At 42.5% G+C, this 17,425-nt stretch overlaps 1 protein-coding gene across 1 annotated transcript in view; it reads left to right on the top strand.

The window, feature by feature from the left end:
• SDK2 (sidekick cell adhesion molecule 2) overlaps positions 1-17,425 on the top strand; it is a 990,523-nt gene that overhangs the window by 579,103 nt on the left and 393,995 nt on the right. Inside the window, exon 6 of the mRNA XM_068126284.2 lies at positions 9,902-10,013. Within this exon, the coding sequence (XP_067982385.2) occupies positions 9,902-10,013 (112 nt within the window). The remainder of the gene's footprint in view (positions 1-9,901; positions 10,014-17,425) is intronic.

The raw sequence follows: 17,425 nt of genomic DNA, 5'->3' as shown, positions 1-17,425 counted from the left end.
CCCGAGTGGGATGGCGACTGTTGAAGATCGACGACGACTGCATTGCGGATGCACGGCGGCAGCGTGGCGACAGTCTGGCGGCTAGATTACGACCGATGGCGGATCGCAGCGACTGCATTGGGCCCGGATGGCGGTTTACTCCAACGTCCGCAAGACTGCAATAAGACCGCCGGCAATTGGAGACGATTCACACAACTTTTTAAATCTTTATTTCTCTATTTTACATTTCACTTTATTCACTTCAATGATGTATGACATGAAGCATAAAGATGTTTGATGTACAATAAGAAAGTTAATAAAGATGTCTCATTGTAATGTAATAATCAAACTTTTCTGCAGGGAGAGAGAATGGAAATAAAGTCCAACAAATTATTTCCACTGGTCCCAAGTCCCATAAATAAAGTTTCCAAAGGACCAAAGTCCCAAAAATAAAGCTCCCAAAAGTCCCAAGTCCAAACAATAAAGCCATATCCTTGTCGGCACCACAGGACCTCACTCCACGGAGACCCTCACACCATCCTGTCTTGCCATGGAATCGTGGTATGTCGTAATGCAGTCGCCAGGCAGTCGTATCTCTGTCGCCAATGGCCGTAACTCGGCCGCCACTAGTCCTACCGCTGTCGTCGTCAGTCTCCCATAGCCGCAGGGGAGACGTGGCAGTTCTTCTGTAGTCGATATGCAGCCGCAACAGTGTCGGCCCGTAGTCGGGAAGATGCCGCAGGAAGGCCGTATGGCATTCGCATCTCTGCCGTGCCAGCTGGTGGGGCGATGCTCGGGCGATTGCGGAAGACTATGAGCGACTGGGTTGCGGCCGCTTTATGGTCTTATTACGGATACCGACGACAGCATGGCGGTTCCATCACGACAGCATGGCGGATTTTTTTCGAGGACGACTGAGCGCGCCGTTTTTAAACATTTAAAAAAATATTTTGCCCCTTTGCGGCTCTGGCCGACTGCAGCCGACCTGGGGAGGATAACCACGACTACAGAAGACCGTCCATTACGGTTTCATTACGATTGTCGGTGGGTGGTGGCGATTTTTCCAGTCGCCAGTAGTCGCCGACAAATCCGCCTATGTGTGACCTAGGCTTAAGATTCGTGTTTTTATGAGAAGCAATCCTGTTTGATTTTCTTCTTCTCAGGAATCATAAGAGTTGACTGACAAATAATAGCAGGTGGATTAAATAAGGATCTAATAAATCTTATTTGCCCTCCTTTGATATAATGGATTGATAGAAGCTTTCTCCTAAATTACTTCAATATATTGGTGTACAAGTATATAGAGAGACCCACCTGGAAAGTGTATTTACAAATATCTTCCTGAATTGCCCAAGATTGTTTCTCTGGCCTGCATAAATGCTACGATTCCAGAAGAACAAGCAACATTAAGTAAGGGTAATTGAATAAAATAAAATAAACTGTTCCTGGCAAAACTATAGAAAAATTAAAACCAAGACCTTAATGATCCCACCATATCCTGAGACATCACCCTCGTCTTAGTGATGAAGAGATCTTGCAGTGTCTAAAAACGATGTGCCTGTTTTGATTATTGTTGGGAATTTTTTTTTTATCAGTTGTGACATTTGAAGAATTACTTTCCAAAGTTCAATGCAATTTGTCATTTTGTGCCATTACCGCTACTGCACTTTGGAGCATGACAGCAGTTTGCTGATTGCAACTCCTCGGGCTTTTCCGTGCCGCGGTCTTGTTCATGCATTGCCAACTAGACCTTTTGAGAACCTCAAATGACTTATCTTTGGCATATCACAGAGAGAACTCTCAGCACCTCCAACCCTCACCAGAAGACTCCAATTTCTGGTGAATTTTCCTTAAAATTACAAAGTCTAAGTCGATTTCTGCACAACGTCTTCCCCCTGAACAGTTGCCTTTTTGCTGACTCAGCACCTTAACCTAATAGGGCTGCATTGCTTCCCTTAGTTTGGAAGCTGGGGACTCAACATGTGCCTAATTAAGCAACCACAAATGCGCTCGTAAATTATGTTGCAGAACCATTGACACACAGGTAGAAGCACATCTTAAGCGCTTCCTATGTGGTCTCTCAATGGCCTTCTGTTGCGAGATTAATTTTAAGTGGTGACAACTTTCATCTGTTGGTCTATGCTTCATTATTTATTATCTCCGGGAAAATTAATGATGCTGCTTAGAATCTAGTGTCAAAAGCGTTTACATGCATTTTTAAATGTTTCTCCTTTGTTTATGCTCCTGTGTATTGAGCTGTTGAGACTTTGACGTGTCTTTGTGACTTCAGCGGGTTGTTTACTGGAAGCTAACCACCTCCTTCACATGAGTAGCCTGACAGGCATTTTTTCTGAGCTGGAATTCGAGTGAAACATTGAACTTAAAATTGATTCCAGTTATTCCACTATTGGATTAACTTTTGTTCTTCAGATTTCAGTACCTGTCGGAAATGTGTCCAAGAGTACCACTCTATGGAATATGCCCATAGCACTCATATATACAGTGGGGAGAACAAGTATTTGATACACTGCCGATGTTGCAGGTTTTCCCACTTACAAAGCACGTAAAGGTCTGTAATTTTTATCATAGGTACACTTCAACTGTGGAAGACGGAATCTAAAACAAAAATCCTGAAAATCACATTGTATGATTTTTAAGTAATTAATTTGCATTTTATTGCATGAAATAAGTATTTGATCACCTACCAACCAGTAAGAATTCCGGCTCTCACAGACCTGTTAGTTTTTTCTTTAAGAAGCCCTCCCATTCTCCACTCATTACCTGTATTAACTGCACCTGTTTGAACTCGTTATCTGCATAAAAGACGTCTCCAGACCGTCTCCGACCACAAAGACCGCAAAGACCGACCGCAAAGCCGTCTCCAGACCTGTCCACACTCAATCAATCAGACTCCAACCTCTCCACAATGGGCAAGACCAGAGAGCTGTCTAAGGACATCAGGGACAAATTTGTAGACTTGCACAAGGCTGGGATGGGCTACAGGACAATAGGCAAGCAGCTTGGTGAGAAGGCAACAACTGTTGGCGCAATTATTAGAAAATGGAAGAAGTTCAAGATGACAGTCAATCTCCCTCGGTCTGGGGCTCCATGCAAGATCTCACCTCGTGGAGCCTCAATGATCATGAGAAAGGTGAGGGATCAGCCCAGAACTACACGGCAGGACCTGGTCAATGACCTGAAGAGAGCTGGGACCACAGTATCAAAGAAAACCATAAGTAACACACTACGCCGTCATGGATTAAAATCCTGCAGCGCACGCAAGGTCCCTCTGCTCAAGCCAGCGCATGTCCAGGCCCGTCTGAAGTTTGCCAATGACCATCTGGGTGATCCAGAGGAGGAATGGGAGAAGGTCATGTGGTCTGATGAGACCAAAATAGAGCTTTTTGGTTTAAACTCCACTCGCCGTGTTTGGAGGACGAAGAAGGATGAGTACAACCCCAAGAACACCATCCCAACCGTGAAGCATGGAGGTGGAAACATCATTATTTGGGGATGCTTTTCTGCAAAGGGGACAGGACGACTGCACCGTATTGAGGGGAGGATGGATGGGGCCATGTATCGCGAGATCTTGGCCAACAATCTCCTTCCCTCAATAAGAGCATTGAAGATGGGGCGTGGCTGGGTCTTCCAGCATGACAACGACCCGAAGCACACATCCAGGGCAACTAAGGTGTGGCTCCGTACGAAGCATCTCAAGGTCCTGGAGTGGCCTAGCCAGTCTCCAGACCTGAACCCAATAGAAAATCTTTGGAGGGAGCTGAAAGTCTGTGTTGCGCAGCGACAGCCCCGAAACCTGAAGGATCTGGTGAAGATCTGTATGGAGGAGTGGGCCAAAATCCCTGCTGCAGTGTGTGCAAACCTGGTTAAGAACTACAGGAAACGTGTGATCTCTGTAATTGCAAACAAAGGTTTCTGTACCAAATATTAAGTTCTGTTTTTCTGATGTATCAAATACTTATTTCATGCAATAAAATGCAAATTAATTACTTAAAAATCATACAATGTGATTTTCAGGATTTTTGTTTTAGATTCCGTCTTCCACAGTTGAAGTGTACCTATGATAAAAATTACAGACCTTGACGTGCTTTGTAAGTGGGAAAACCTGCAAAATCGGCAGTGTATCAAATACTTGTTCTCCCCACTGTATATATATATATATATATATATATGACTTTCATATATATATATATATATGACACAACAAAAACTTTCTTTTATATATATGGATAGAAGATAGTTGATATATATATATATATATATATATATATATATATATATATATATATATATATATATATATATATATATATATATATATATATATATATATATATATATATAACTCCATGGTAAGATCTCCAACCTTTAATTGAACAAACAATGACTCAACGTTTCGATTAACAACATGTGAAGCCACACGCCTCCGTTAATCTTCCTCAAGAGTGATAAAATCATCTCAACATCCCCTTACATGCACAGTGGGCGGGGTATATGCAAAGTGGGGTGGGCAATGCTGGACAGCCAATGAAACCGTATCACACCGCTCTCAACGGAGACGTTACCGACCAAATTCAAAAATCAACCGCATATTAACAGCTCAAAATAATCCTGTAAGCAATGCTGGATTATAACTCAAGTGTTGAGAAAATCCGGAACAATCATTACATTTAATCAAAAGTTAAACTTGCAAACAATTAAATTGTAAATTAAATTAAAACTGTAAATATATTAAAGCCCAAATTTCATGTGATGATCTTGATAATGTGACAATTTTATTTTGTCTTAAAAATTTTTGGCTTTAATATATTTACAGTTTTAATTTAATTTACAATTTACTTACAAATGCGAGGGGCTGGAATGCGCGTACGTATAGCGTGCCGAACGCTCTCAAAACCAACGGCGGTTCGTGTCAAAACCGATCGTCCCAAGCGATCCTCCGCGCAATGTTCTTAATTCGCCGCCTCTGCGCTGTTCTCTCACGTTGGCCGATCTTTTGCTGATCTTCTATCCTCGCATCTGCCGATCTCCCCCGCATCTGCTCTTTCTTGAAGTAGTTTGCGGCGGTGCTTTTATCGCAAGCCTCGCGTATCAAGCTGCGTCCGCTTTGCTCCGCCTACCGGTGAACACGCCTCGGCCCGGATTGGCCACGAGGGTTCGTTGTTACCTCCCCTCGTGACGCGTTGATGGGGCCACGCCTATGTTCCTGGCCGCTCCTCCCTTGTTCTCCCATTCTGCCACGTGGCTTATGGCGGCTTGGGGCCAGCAAACCGAAAGGCAGCGACGACGGCAATACGGCTACTGGCACTTTGGAGAGAGAGAGAGATTGGGGATAATTGAAGGGGCCTAGGTTATTTGATTAATACAACGCAGAGTCAAACTATTGGAAACAGATCCTTAACTGAAACATAGACTAATGAAATAACTAAAGAAGAAGCCTATGGTTTGCTACGTGTTGTACATGGCCTAACTAGGGTGCGACCTTTGACCTTTACCAAAAATGGGAATATTTACAGGGGATTATTTATAAGGGAATTATTTACAAGGCTTATTATTTTACAAAGTGAATGTTCTAAAAACCGTAACAATGTATATATATACATATATATATATATATATATATATATATATATATATATATATATATATATATATATATATATATATATAAGCAAAGATTTGCGGTTGGGAGTAAATCCAAATGACTCCATGGTAAGATCTCCAACTTTTAATTGAACAAACAATGACTCAACGTTTCGATTAACAACATGTGAAGCCACACGCCTCCGTTAATCTTCCTCAAGAGTGATAAAATCATCTCAACATCCCCTTATATGCAAAGTTGTATGCATCCTTGTATGCATCCCCTTATAAGAAACTGTTACCTCGATCACACAAGAGGTAGTTGACTTACCGGTATCGTTTGACCCACTCTTGTGTAAACGAAGCAGGCATTCCGTACTTTGAACAACGAGTCCACATAATATGTCACACAAGGTTTTTATTCGGACAATTTGCCCCCTCCCTCCAAACCACCCCTCTCCCCAACCCCCCCCCCCCCCTCCGCTTCCACCCCCCCTCTGGTTTCCCCCCCCCATTCTATCCCCCCCTATAACCCCCCTCCATCCCGCATTCCCGTTTACCGCATAGGGCCACATGTGATGATCTTGATATTATGGCAATTTTATTTTACCTTAAAAAAAATTTTTTGCTTTAATATATTTGCAGTTTTAATTTAATTTACAATTTAATTGTTTACAAGTTTAACTTTTAATTAAATGTAATTATTGTTCCTGATTTTCTAAAGACTTGAGTTATAATCCAGCATTGCTTACAGGATTGTTTTAAGCCGTTAATATGCGGTTGATTTTTGAATTTGGTCAATAACATCTCCGTTCACGAGAGCGGTGTGATACGGTTTCATTGGCTGTCCAGCTTTGCCCACCCCACTTTGCATATACCCCACCCACTTTGCATATAAGGGGATGTTGAGATGATTTTATCACTCTTGAGGAAGATTAACGGAGGCGTGTGGCTTCACATGTTGTTAATCGAAACGTTGAGTCATTGTTTGTTCATATATATATATATATATATTGTAAATACATATATATATTGTATATATATATATATTACATATATATATATATATATATATATACATATACATATGTTGTATATACATATATATGACTCTTTTCCGCCAATCCCATGACATGTACTCAGACCCCGACATTTGCGGGTAATACATGTATTTCAATCCTGAAAAATCTCACACTCTTACGATGTCTCTCCGAAAAGACTGACTGGACAACCCTCCCATCCACTTTCTGAATAATCCTCTCCAAGAAGTTCTGTCACTCAAGCTTTTGGGTCTCTCTATCTGCCATGATCTTTCCTGGGAAAACCACATTTCAAATCTGGCCTCCAAAGCCAGTCGCCGACTGGGCATCCTCCGTCGTGCGAAGTCCTTCCTTGGCACACTTGAGCTCCTCACCACATACAAGGCTTTCATCCGCAGCTCAATGGAATACTGTTCCCCCCTCTGGGCTGGTGCTCCTGCCTCACACCTAGCTCGTCTTCACGCTGTTGAAACCAAAGTGTTCAGAATCATTGGAATCTCCCGCGATGAAGCTAACTCCAAGGTCCTTTCACGCACTCACCGCAGGCACGTTGGTGGTCTTTCTGTCTTCTACCGACTCCTCTCTGGCCTTGCCCCCCCCCCCCCAGCTCTTTCTGGGCTCTGTCCCCCAAATATTCCTACAGGTCGCACAAGATCTGCCTGCAACCCTCTTCTGGTTAAACTGCCAAAATCAAGACTCTCTGCTCACCTTCACTCCTTCATTCCTCTTTTCTCCCGCCTCTGGAACAAACTCCCTCACTCTCTTCAATCCCACTCCACCCTCCAGGTCTTTAAAACAGCTGTTCACCACCATCTCTTATCTTCCCCCATCCAAAACCTTGATCTTTTCTACCCCTGCTAATTTCACCCCAAATCCACTTTTTTGAAATACCAACTTCTGTCCTGGAAGTCCTTGGTGTCCTTGTGTTTTATACTTCTCCCACCCCCCCCCCCCCCCGCCCATTCCCACGCCTCCTCCCCCCTTCCCACGCCTCCTCCCCCCAAGCCTTCTCCCTCCCACACATCTCACTGCTCTCAAATGTTGTGTTTGTGTGCTTCCCCTTCTCTCCCAATCTTGTCTTCCGCTCCCTCTTTTTATATATTTTGTTTGTCTGGTTTATTTGTTTGTGAAATAAATGTTAGCTCTTTCACGAGCCTTGATTCAGTATCCAAAAAAAATAAAAAATACTTTTCTGGAAAGTTGCACGAAAGTTGGAGCAGCGAATGTCGGGGCATTGTTTCAATGTAAAAAGGGGTTATAGGTTTCGGGCATTTAAAAATCCATGAATGTCGATGAAATTCCCGTCAATGTTGGGGCATTGTTTCAGTGGGGAAAAGGGAGACAACTAATTGCACTAATAGATGCAGTGGAGTAATTTCATTCTGTATATCCTGCGAAGCAATTTTTACAGTGTGATTGGTGGGTTATCCCATGAAGCAATGTTTACCGTGTGATTCGTGTAATATCCTGCAAATCAATATTCATGTTCACAGTGTGAATGGTGGAATATCCCGTGAAGCAATGTTTACCGTGTGAATGGTGGAATATCCCGCAAAGCAATGTTTGCTCTGTGAATGTTGGAATATCCCGCGAAGCAATGTTTGCTGTATGAATGGTGGAATATCCCGCAAAGCAATGTTCATGTTCACAGTGTGAATGGTGGAATATCCCGTGAAGCAATGTTTACTGTGTGAATGGTGGAATATCCCGCAAAGCAATGTTTGCCGTGTGAATGTTGGAATATCCCGCGGAACAATCTTTGCCGTATGAATGGTGGAATATCCTGCAAAGCAATGTTCATGTTCACAGTCTGAATGGTGGAATATCCTGCAAAGCAATGTTCATGTTCACAGTCTGAATGGTGGAATATCCTGCAAAGCAATGTTCATGTTCACAGTCTGAATGGTGGAATATCCCACAAAGAAATGTTCATGTTCACAGTCTGAATGGTGGAATATCCCACAAAGCAATGTTCATGTTCACAGTGTGAATGGTGGAATATCCCATGAAGCAATGTTTACCTTCTGAATGGTGTAATATCCCACAAAGCAATGTTTACCGTGTGAATGGTGGTTATCAGGTGAAGCAATGCTTGTCGTGTGAATGGTTGAATATTCCGTGAAGCAATGTTTACCGTGTGAATGGTGGAATATCAGGCGAGCTCAATTAAATAAATGGTGGAATATCAGGCTAAAATATTTTTATGGGACGCTAAAAGCCATGAAAACGCGAAACGCATGTATAAGGATTGTAGAAGCTGGTCATGCTCACGTGTCATGGAATATTTTTTTTGAGCTCGCGAAAAGCCATGGGAGACATGGCCAGTGGCCACAAATGTAGAAGCAGGTGGAAATTGATCAACTGCAAATATGCAGGGTCCTCGAATGTTGGAACCGCGAATGTTGGGGTCCGAGTGTATATATTTTGCAGCCTGGAAAGAGGATTGGATTAGTGCTTTGCACCTTGAAAAAAATAATTTTCAAGGTCACATCCTTGCAAAAATGAGATGATCTTGAGTTCTTGACTATTCCAACCACATAACATTCCAACATTTATAAAATATGTTGATGCCATTACATCTCTAGGTATATTTTTCCTTTGTGTATCAGTCAATATTTCCACCACAACGTTTTCGTTCTTCACATTGGCTTCCCTTTACATCCGCTGAGGCTGATGCATTCCTTTCATATGCTTTTGAGGAGTCCAACATTATTTCTGGAGAATGTACCTTTATCTTTCTGCTGCACTGTTAGTATATGTGGTGCTCCTTCAACTTTGTAGAGCTGTGGGCTTAGTTGCATCATCAGTTTTCGGTAAAGTCCTAGGTTGTACGAAAGCATTTGTGTTGTACTACTGAATTTCCAATTTAAAAGGATATTGCAAAGAGATCACTGCATACCTCTGCTCTTTTGTTCTTCTTTTTCTCTTTTGTTCTTCTTTCCCACGTGTGGAACAGCCTACTCAATCATGCTCTTCCTTCAAGGGCTTAAAGAAGGCAGTGCACCACCATCTCATGTCATCCCCAATCCCTCCCCATGATATTTTGTACCCCAATTAACCCTACCTAATCAGCCCTCTTACTTGCTGGTTAATCTGTTTCCTCCCTTCCTTTCTCTCTTCTTTTGTTGTTCTTTAATTCTCTAGTTTGTGTCCAACTATGCCCTCATTGCCTGATTGTTACCTGTTTACCCTCTATCACCTTGCTCTTGCTATGAACATTTATCCTGTACAATTTTTTGTTGAAAATCACAAGTTACTCTCTCCGTTGCTGCCTTCCGTAGAGTCGGAGTCCAACGTCCACTCTTCCACCCCGGATGTCGTTGTCACACCACGGAATGCCAGCGTTGTGGCCGGGGCTACAGAAGCGGCTTTTGAATGCATCCCTTTTGTGAGGCAAGTGTTCTGCTGGTTCACATACTTATTCCATCTTATTGTTTTCCGATATGATGTGAACATGCCGGTCAAGCTCATATATGTGGAAGCTTGTAATGTCGACGTGATGGAATAGGTAAACCCGTCGAACCCAGGCAAAGGAGTGCTTGGAATCACAATAATATATACTTGACCTGAAGGAAATACCATCCATTGAAGGAAGGCAGGTTTCACACATTTAAAATACCTTCGAGGGATTATGGTGTTTGAGGGAAATTCTCACCCATTAATCAGCACAAGTCCCATGTTGTCAAGTGCAAACCAGATAACCTTGGAATTTGAATAGGTAGGCCTCATGAGTCACGGACTCTGTAATGTGACTCCTGTGAAGGGCCTTGTCTCGGGGTTGTTCTGAAAAGGATAATCAACTGCACTATACATGCTTAACTTGTTGCAGCGATCCTTGAAGATATTTCAAAAAATTTTTCTTGAAACCGGAAACAACATCTGGTTGGCTTACTTTTTTCTTTTTCTTTTTTTTTCTCTTGATTTCATCTTTCTTATGCATTGCTGGGATAGTACATTATGGATAACATTATAATTGTTCGGATGCATGAGCTGCTTTTGCACAGGCGTGTGTGTGACCACTTTTATATCCAAATTGAGTGCACATTCTAGGAAAGAACTCATTAGCACTTGAACACCTATCGACATACAGGTGTTTTTTTAAAGTGATGAACGCTATCCTGAATTCTACTGGGAAGGCTAAACAAAGGGAGACGCATTTGATTGAGAATGGGAAAAGCAATATTTCTCATTATATCAAAAGATCTTTAATTCCAATTCCAGGCATAAACATCACACCAAACAATCCACCCACCTCTGTCTTGGGTTGAGGAGGAATGTTTTATGTTGAGATGATGGAAAAGCAGCAGCTATCATGGCTTTTTGACAAATTATACGATCATCTCTGCAAACAAGTATCAATTCAGCAGATGATGTGGAAGATCTGAAAAGTTGTTTGAAAACACATTTTAAACTGTTCTTCAGTTCTTCCTCGAGCCATCAATCAAGTCTGTATTTTTTAAATTTGGGATTGACATTCATGGTGTTTATCACCAAGCAAGTCTACTACAGTGTGCTGAAGCCGTCAGTTTTTCAGGACAATCTTGCACTTTTTCAGCATGGGTCTTGCACGCCTTAGGTGAGTGGAGATGCTGACGGCACCGTGAGGTCATTGCACAAAAGAACGAGGATTGACCCTTCGACATGAATGATGAATGAATGATCGTTTTAAGGCCATTTTCCCCGCTGGAGCGAGGGTTAGCCTTGCGGGCCCCATGACAATCATGGTTCCCTGTTTGAGGCAATGTTTTTACAGCCGGATGCCCTTCCTGACGCCAACCCTTGGTCACCTCTTACGATGCGCAGGGATACGGTGTACCTATTCTAAACCGGGGTACACACCGGGATCATTCATCCCAGCAAGCTGGTACTCAATTTGCCGACCTCGGAAGGATGACAGGCTGAGTCAACCCCGCTGGCGTTAATTCAGCGATCGATCAGGATTCGAACCCAGGATCCTAGGATCCCAAGCCGGCACCCTAACCGCTAAGCCAACACCAGACATGGGAGTAGTCTATTTATCCAGAGCCTATTAATTTAATATCGGAAGTTACTTTTCTCATATGTAATAACCCCATACTTCTCATTAGCTTTACCTTGACATGCACATCGTTTTGGATACTCAATTGTATATCCCATCATTTAAATCTGCCTTGGTTAGGAATTTCGCCAGGCTGTCATGCACACAATAGGCTATTCGTTTTGAGAAATACTGTGGGATATTTAACACGTATCTCAAAATGCAGACAGGACAGTCAGTTGTACGTCTCCATTTGAAGGATGGCATTCAGTTATATGATGCGTCTACGAGCATCATGCCACCGCCATGCACTTTGTCATCCCAGAGTCATTATCTGAAATGAACCTAGTGCTACCCCCAGACCACTCACATCATACAATCATCGCATTCTTTTGATTCATTTATTGCTCATGCTGCAGTCGAGTAGTTTGTATCCGGGTCATGATTTCATAATCCTCCATCTCTTCTCGCTTGTTCTGAGTTCTGTAGTTGAAGGTCCTGACACAACAGATAAGTGACATGTCGACACCGAGCAGCCGAGCAGTTTTGCAGCATTATTCACTGTGTAAAATGTTCTTCGATTGGGATAGCTTCGGTGCAAGCCCCCTTCATCATTCCCATTGGAACAATCGTCCAGGTGATTGAAGAACTGCCAACTTGCATTCGTATCATACAACCATTGATTTATTTACCTTTTTGGGTTGATATAATTGCTCAAAGGTAGAGCTCTTACCTTTGAACTGCATAATTTGGGTTTGAGTCCCATCACAACTATTAATTGCTATGCTGATGATTTCACAGGCAGGTATTGCATCAATGAGGATGTTTTCCTTTGACGGGGGGGGGGGGGGGGGGGGTCAAGCAGGCTACCCCATCAGGTATAATTCTCTAGTAGACCTTAAATAACCCAACGTACTACCAGAAAATTGTAGGCCATTGTGTGTCGCTATCCAGGAAGGTTATATTTCCAATCTGACCTGTTGGAGGACTGCCCTCAGAATTAAATTTCTACATATCCACAAAAACAAAATGGAGCATTATGACGTCCCTCAACTGGTCAAAGCCCATCAGGTTTGGTCTTTTTGGACTTAAAGTAGCTTGTGTTCCCATCTATTGAAAGGATCATCAAAGCTTAATCGAGATGTCCATTTCAAAAGGGTTCTATAAGCTACTGCATGGAGGGCAGGGGCTGTCAACTGTTATTGCTTACTTGTGTGAACATCAAGCATTGGACCAATTCAGGACTTGCCCCTGAGTGTGAGGGTCCGGAGTAGGAGGTCTAATGTTAGACATTAGCACCAGCAAGCAATAAGCTCTTTTTCAATAACTTATGTTGGCAGCACTCTTAAGGAACATTCACAGCCGGCACCGTGGGTGTTGCATGCCATTAAACTCACCAACAGGCTAAACATCCAATTGGCCGATTTTAGGTTTCATTGTCCACAGGAATCATTCCCAACTTTGTCCATCCCAGGCAAGTAGTCATGGCAATATATAGGTGATGTCAGAAAAAGAATGTCATCCTCATTTGACCGAGTGAGGCTATTTGAGGCCTTTATGCTAGTGAGGCTACATATCCATGTATTTCATTAATTTCTCACTTCTAGGCCTTTATGCACAATTCTATTGCTTTGCTGTCATCATTATATTTTCAGTTTCCCTTTCTTTTCTAATTTGATAATGAGCATGTATACATTTCCACATGATAACAGTATTATATAAATCAAGTCTGGTAATGAAAAAGAGGAATATACTTTGCAATTCTCACGTCACACTCATTATACTTACACAGTGCTTGTAAAAGCGTGCTGCAAATAGACATTGCTTAACCTCGTGGCCTTTTATACAGACACATTACTCAGCCAGCCATACATGCTTTACCCATTTTCCGCGCCCTCTTCCCTCCCTCCCTCCATAACATCTTCCCGGTCTCCTTCCTATATTCTCCAACCTTTATTTCATTTAACCCCATCTTTTGCCGTCTTATTTTTCCGTACTCAATCTCACCTCTATGCATTATATCCATCCACCAGTGCTCCTCTCATTTCCTCTGTCCTTGAATTGTATATTAAGGGTTCGAAAATGTGTAGTGGTTAGTCCCAGTTGGAGGCCACACCATGGTCATCGTGTTGGATATATAAACGATGGAAATATTGCGATATATATATTTAAAAGAAAAAAAAAAAATATATATATATATATACATACATCATCTGTGCTACTAAATCACTTTCTGGGAAAGGATTATACTGGGTTCCCTTCCAAGCAGGGGCACAATTTTAGAATTTGGCCAGGGTGCCAGTGATAACTCGTCTACTTTAATCTTCATGAAGGAACCGTCAACTAATACAAGTAGATTGGTCACTCAGGTTAATATCCATCTGAGGGAAGGTGCACACAGTGATTTGTCACCCTGCCTGACTGAGAACACCAGGTTGACAGTTGAAATCTGGGTTGAGATTCCAACACAGGCTAAACAACTCACAAGCCAGTGGGAATACCTTTAGGTTATCCAGCCTGCCCAGGTAGTTGTATATATAGGATAAGTATGTAGGTTATTTTGAGTGTTATGAGAGTGGAGGTTTGTTTGTAATCCTGTTTGTCAATGTGTTTTGAGTTTTGTATGACTATAATAAGCTGAAATACTCTCTCTCTCTCTCTCTCTCTCTCTCTCTCTCTCTCTCTCTCTCTCTCTCTCTCTCTGTCTCTCTGTCTCTGTCTCTGTCTCTCTCTGTCTCTCTCAACGCTTAATTTGCTCTTGATATATTCATAGCCCTTGCATGAGCATTTCCTTTAAAATTGTTTGTGTTTTTTGTTTATGTCTTCACCTTTGGTTTGTAAAATGTTTTTATACTTGCTGGTTTCTTTTAAATATCCTTTGCTCTTTTTTGGTGTATTCATGATCCTTATACAATGTTTCTTTAAACTGGTTGCTTTGTTTAACACTGCTTTGTGGAATGGTTATATACTTTTATAATAAAAGGATACAAAAGTAAGTCTCTGTCTCTCTCTGGTTCTCTTCTTATCTTTACCTTCTTCTTCGTTTTTCTTCGTTTTTTTTCTTTTCTTCTGGTTATCTTTCTCTGGTTCTCTTTCTCTCGTCATGGCCGCCGTATGCAGCTGCTCTGTAGTGTGGTGAGTCGACAGTGTATTGTTTTTGTTCCTACAGCCCCCCCCCCCCCCCATCCCTTCTCTCCTTTCCTGTTACATCCCATGTGCCTCTGGCGTTTTGTTCTCCGGTTTTCAACACCTTCGTGTTCGAGAGAGATTGAGAGCGGGCCTATTTTGGGTGCGGCCTACCCGTTTTGACGACGCTTTGTAAGTCTTGTCTATGCTTACAATGCGTTTTTGGTTTTTCATTTTTGCTTGATTTATTTAGGTTTGATACCTTATTGTCCGGGTCGGATAAGAAGGGGGCGATAATATCGCCGACATGGCGAATGTCCGCTCTCGATGTGAGTGTTTCGAGGGTTTAACCCGGAAGCATGCGTTTGTGTGTGTGCCTCCCAACGGAGTTCCTATCGAGGACATTATCCTCGCAGTTGGGAATATTATTGGTGATGGAAATATTCGTGCTGCGTCACGTATGAATCAGAAGGTAGTCGTTTTCGTTTCAGACGATGAACTCGTCCATGACGTTGTAAGTGCCGGAATAAGAACAGCGAGTGGTCATTTTGTGATGGCGTCGCCGATGCTGACTCCGCGACGAGAGTCATTATATCGAACGTACCTCCGTTTATTTCCAATGACAAGATTATGACCGTGTTATCACGTTATGGTAAAATGGTGTGTCGGATATCCACAATTCCTCTTGGTTGTCGGAATGAGCGTGTTAAACACGTCATGAGTTTCCGAAGGTAGGTGTGCATGGTCCTACCAGACCATGGGGACGATACAGGCCTCAATATCTCATTCAAAATAAACTTTGAGGACACGAACTACCAGCTGTACACATCGTCCGCCACCTTAACGTGTTTTCAGTGCGGGACGTTCGGACATTTAAAACGGTTTTGTCCCAAAGCCTCGTGTGTCATGTGTGGAAAAAAAGGTCTTACTGATGCGTTGTGTAAGGAGGAGGTTACCGTGACTCCACGAATTAACATTCCCAATGAGGAGGAGGTTACCGGTACTCAAATCAACATTCCCAACGAGGAGGAGGTTACCGGTACTCAAATCAACATTCCCAACGAGGAGGAGGTTACCGGTACTCAAATCAACATTCCCAATGAGGAGGAGGTTAACGGTACTCAAATCAACATTCCCAACGAGGAGGAGGTAAACATTACTCCAACTAACATTCCCAACGAGGAGGAGGTTACCAGTACTCAAATCAACATTCCCAACGAGGAGGAGGTTAACGTTACTCCAACTAACATTCCCAACGAGGAGGAGGTAACCGGTACTCAAATCAACATTCCCAATGAGGCAGAGGTTAACGTTACTCCAACTAACATTCCCAACGAGGAGGAGGTAAACGTCAATGCACGGCTTATTGTTCCCAATGAGGGTGAAACCGGCAGCTCAATCGCCAATATTATTCCTCCTCGGCAAAGCGTTGCTATGGATACTGAGTCGAAGTTGATGACTAGTAAACGAAGAGCACCTGATGAGTCGTTAACACCAGGTGCTGTTAAAAAGGTTGTGCTTGATGTGCAGACCTTCGGTGCAAAAACTCTTCAGGATACTCCTGAAATCTCGGTGCAAAACGTGGACCAAATAAATGAAACGGAACACCTGGAGAAGTGTAACGGGATTCAAACGGTACAACAAAGTGCTTCCATTACCCGCACGGACGAGGGTGATGAGGTAAATATGGCTTACAGTGAGTCAGTGAATGATACGTCATTGATCCGACCACATGAAGGTGATCAAATTATGGGCCAACATGATTATGCCCATTTAGCAAATGAGGGTGTAAACACAAATCAACAGGAGTGTGGAAACAATGATTTGACTCCATTTGAGGAAAGTCGTCGTCAGGCTGCCGATGTTTCCCAAACCCAACACTCTGGGGACCCCCAGACGCTGGCATATTTGTTCATAAAACAGGAATGGCTGAGGGTATTGACCCAGAACCCTTTGGGGGCAATGTCTGACTTTTCGGAATCAGAAGAGGAGGTGGATGTGACGGTTGTATCACAATCAATGGTAGATCAGCCCCAAGTCCCTCCTCATCTTGTTCTCTCGTTTCTCAATGAAACATATAGACAACGGAATGTTGTCATTTTTGATCATTTCCCCGACTTGGCTTCCTTTATTCAGGCTGCAAAACTGGTCCTAAAAAAATCTGAGGAACTAAACCTAACAAAATCACAGTTTCATTGACTAAAGAAAATAATAACAAAGGCAAAGTCTGAGTATTCTCAGCGTCAGACAAAATTCACAAACAAATATGAAGACACTCACTCTTGCAACACTTAATATAAATGGTGGCGGGGTGAGTAACATCCGCCAGATCCAAGTGAATAGTTTATTCAAACGGAAACAAGTTGATGTGATCTTACTGCAGGAAACTCATATCATTGAGAAGGCTGAACATGACTGGAGCAGCATTTTTAAAGGTAAATGCTTCTTCAGTAACATGTCATCTGTATCTGCTGGAGTTGCGTTCTTGTTAAAACCAGGACTTGTACCTGACTCAAAACCAGGACTTGTACCTGACTCAAAACCAGGACTTGTACCTGACTCAAAACCAGGACTTGTACCTGACTCTTGCCTCTTTCAGGAGGTGATAAAGGGCCAGTTTGCTTCCCTGGTGATTAATAACCTAAAATTTATTATTTTTAAT

Source organism: Myxine glutinosa, chromosome 10 (genome assembly GCF_964187855.1).
Source record: "Myxine glutinosa chromosome 10, kmMyxGlut1.1, whole genome shotgun sequence".
Classification (NCBI taxonomy): Eukaryota; Metazoa; Chordata; class Myxini; order Myxiniformes; family Myxinidae; genus Myxine; species Myxine glutinosa.
The sequence above is the reverse complement of the archived record's forward strand: the minus strand, read 5'-3'. Positions and strand labels throughout refer to the sequence as shown.